Source organism: Octopus bimaculoides, chromosome 20, assembly GCF_001194135.2.
Source record: "Octopus bimaculoides isolate UCB-OBI-ISO-001 chromosome 20, ASM119413v2, whole genome shotgun sequence".
NCBI classification, from domain to species: domain Eukaryota; kingdom Metazoa; phylum Mollusca; class Cephalopoda; order Octopoda; family Octopodidae; genus Octopus; species Octopus bimaculoides.
Window position 1 is genome coordinate 15,723,208 of NC_069000.1, and position 1,333 is coordinate 15,724,540.

Genomic DNA, 1,333 nt, shown 5'->3' on the forward strand with positions numbered 1-1,333 from the left:
TATATATATATATATATATATATATGTGTGTGTGTGTGTGTGATTTTTTTTTCTTTGGTTAGCCTATGAATGTGTCTAATGATTAAATCACGTAAGCATGATTTATGCATGAATCTTTGCGATTTTAGGTTTTCGTATGCATGTCTGATTTTCTGATCCGTGGGTATGTTTGTGAACGATTTTATTTTGTATGTATGTGTGTGTGTGTGTGTGTGTTTATGAGTGTGTATGTGTATATCTGTGTGTACATGTGTGTATGTGTGTGCCCGCGCGCGCGCGCGCGCGCATGTATTGGCGATCGTCGTGTCACTGTGTGTCCTATCTCTGGTCCATGGCGATCGTATACAAAGACGTCCTCAGACCGTGCTCCAACAACAGAATCAGAGAGATTCTCCCCAACAAATGAATGAATGAATAAAGAATACATCAAATAAGCAAACAAACAAACAAACAAATAACACATATCAACAACAACAACAACAACAACAAAACCCTTCAACGACTTACCCTCTAATTGAAGAACCATCTGGAAGAAGGTAAGCAGAAAAAACAGCCTGATAAAAAAACGACGCGTTTCCATATTGAGAATTCAAGCAAAACTTGGCAACGTTTTCCTTCTGTTTTGGGACAAGACACCCACGTGTTCAAAGCCACCGTTTCCTTCTTTTAGATTATTTTTATAATTCCTTTTGTATTTTTTTTTTGTATATATAATTTTGTGTATTTATATATGTATGTGTAAGTTTTTTTTGTTTTTTTTCCTTTAGAATTTTATATTTATATTTTTTTGCTGTTTTTTTTCATATTCTGATATTTCCCCCGTTTGTTTTACTTATGTATTTATTTATTTATTGATTTATGTATTTTGTTTTGTTTTGCTTGTTTTTTTGTTGGTTTTTTTTTTATGTATTTTATTACATTTCATTTTATGATGTTGCTGCTGTGATAATAGTTGTTGATGTTCTTGTTGTTGTTGTTGCTAGTGGTGGTGGTAGTGGTAGTGGTAGTGGTTGTGGTTGTGGTGGTAGTATTGAAAGCATCAAAGAGGCCATCAGAAACACTGTTAAACAATGTTTGCTGGGACGGGTGAATAAAGTTTTGTTTTTTTTTTGCTTTTTTTTTTTCATATGATTCTGATTTGAAAACGAATCCCCACCTCACCCCTTCCATCCCACCCCCACACACACCAAAAAAATTAAGAGGAAAAACAAGAATATTCAATGAAACAAAATGTATAACCACCTATCCACCCCCTTCCACATATACACTAGTACCTAGACTTGTATATATGTGTGTATACACACACACATATAAATATATATATATATATATA

At 33.6% G+C, this 1,333-nt stretch overlaps 1 protein-coding gene across 1 annotated transcript in view; it reads right to left on the reverse strand.

Annotated features, from left to right (window-relative positions):
* LOC128250354 (uncharacterized) overlaps positions 1 to 1,168 on the reverse strand; it is a 27,018-nt gene extending 25,850 nt beyond the window's left edge. Inside the window, exon 1 of the mRNA XM_052975203.1 lies at positions 508 to 1,168. Coding sequence (XP_052831163.1) covers positions 508 to 580 — 73 coding nt within the window. The 5' untranslated portion in view covers positions 581 to 1,168. The remainder of the gene's footprint in view (positions 1 to 507) is intronic.
* Between the last annotated feature and the right edge of the window lie 165 nt (positions 1,169 to 1,333).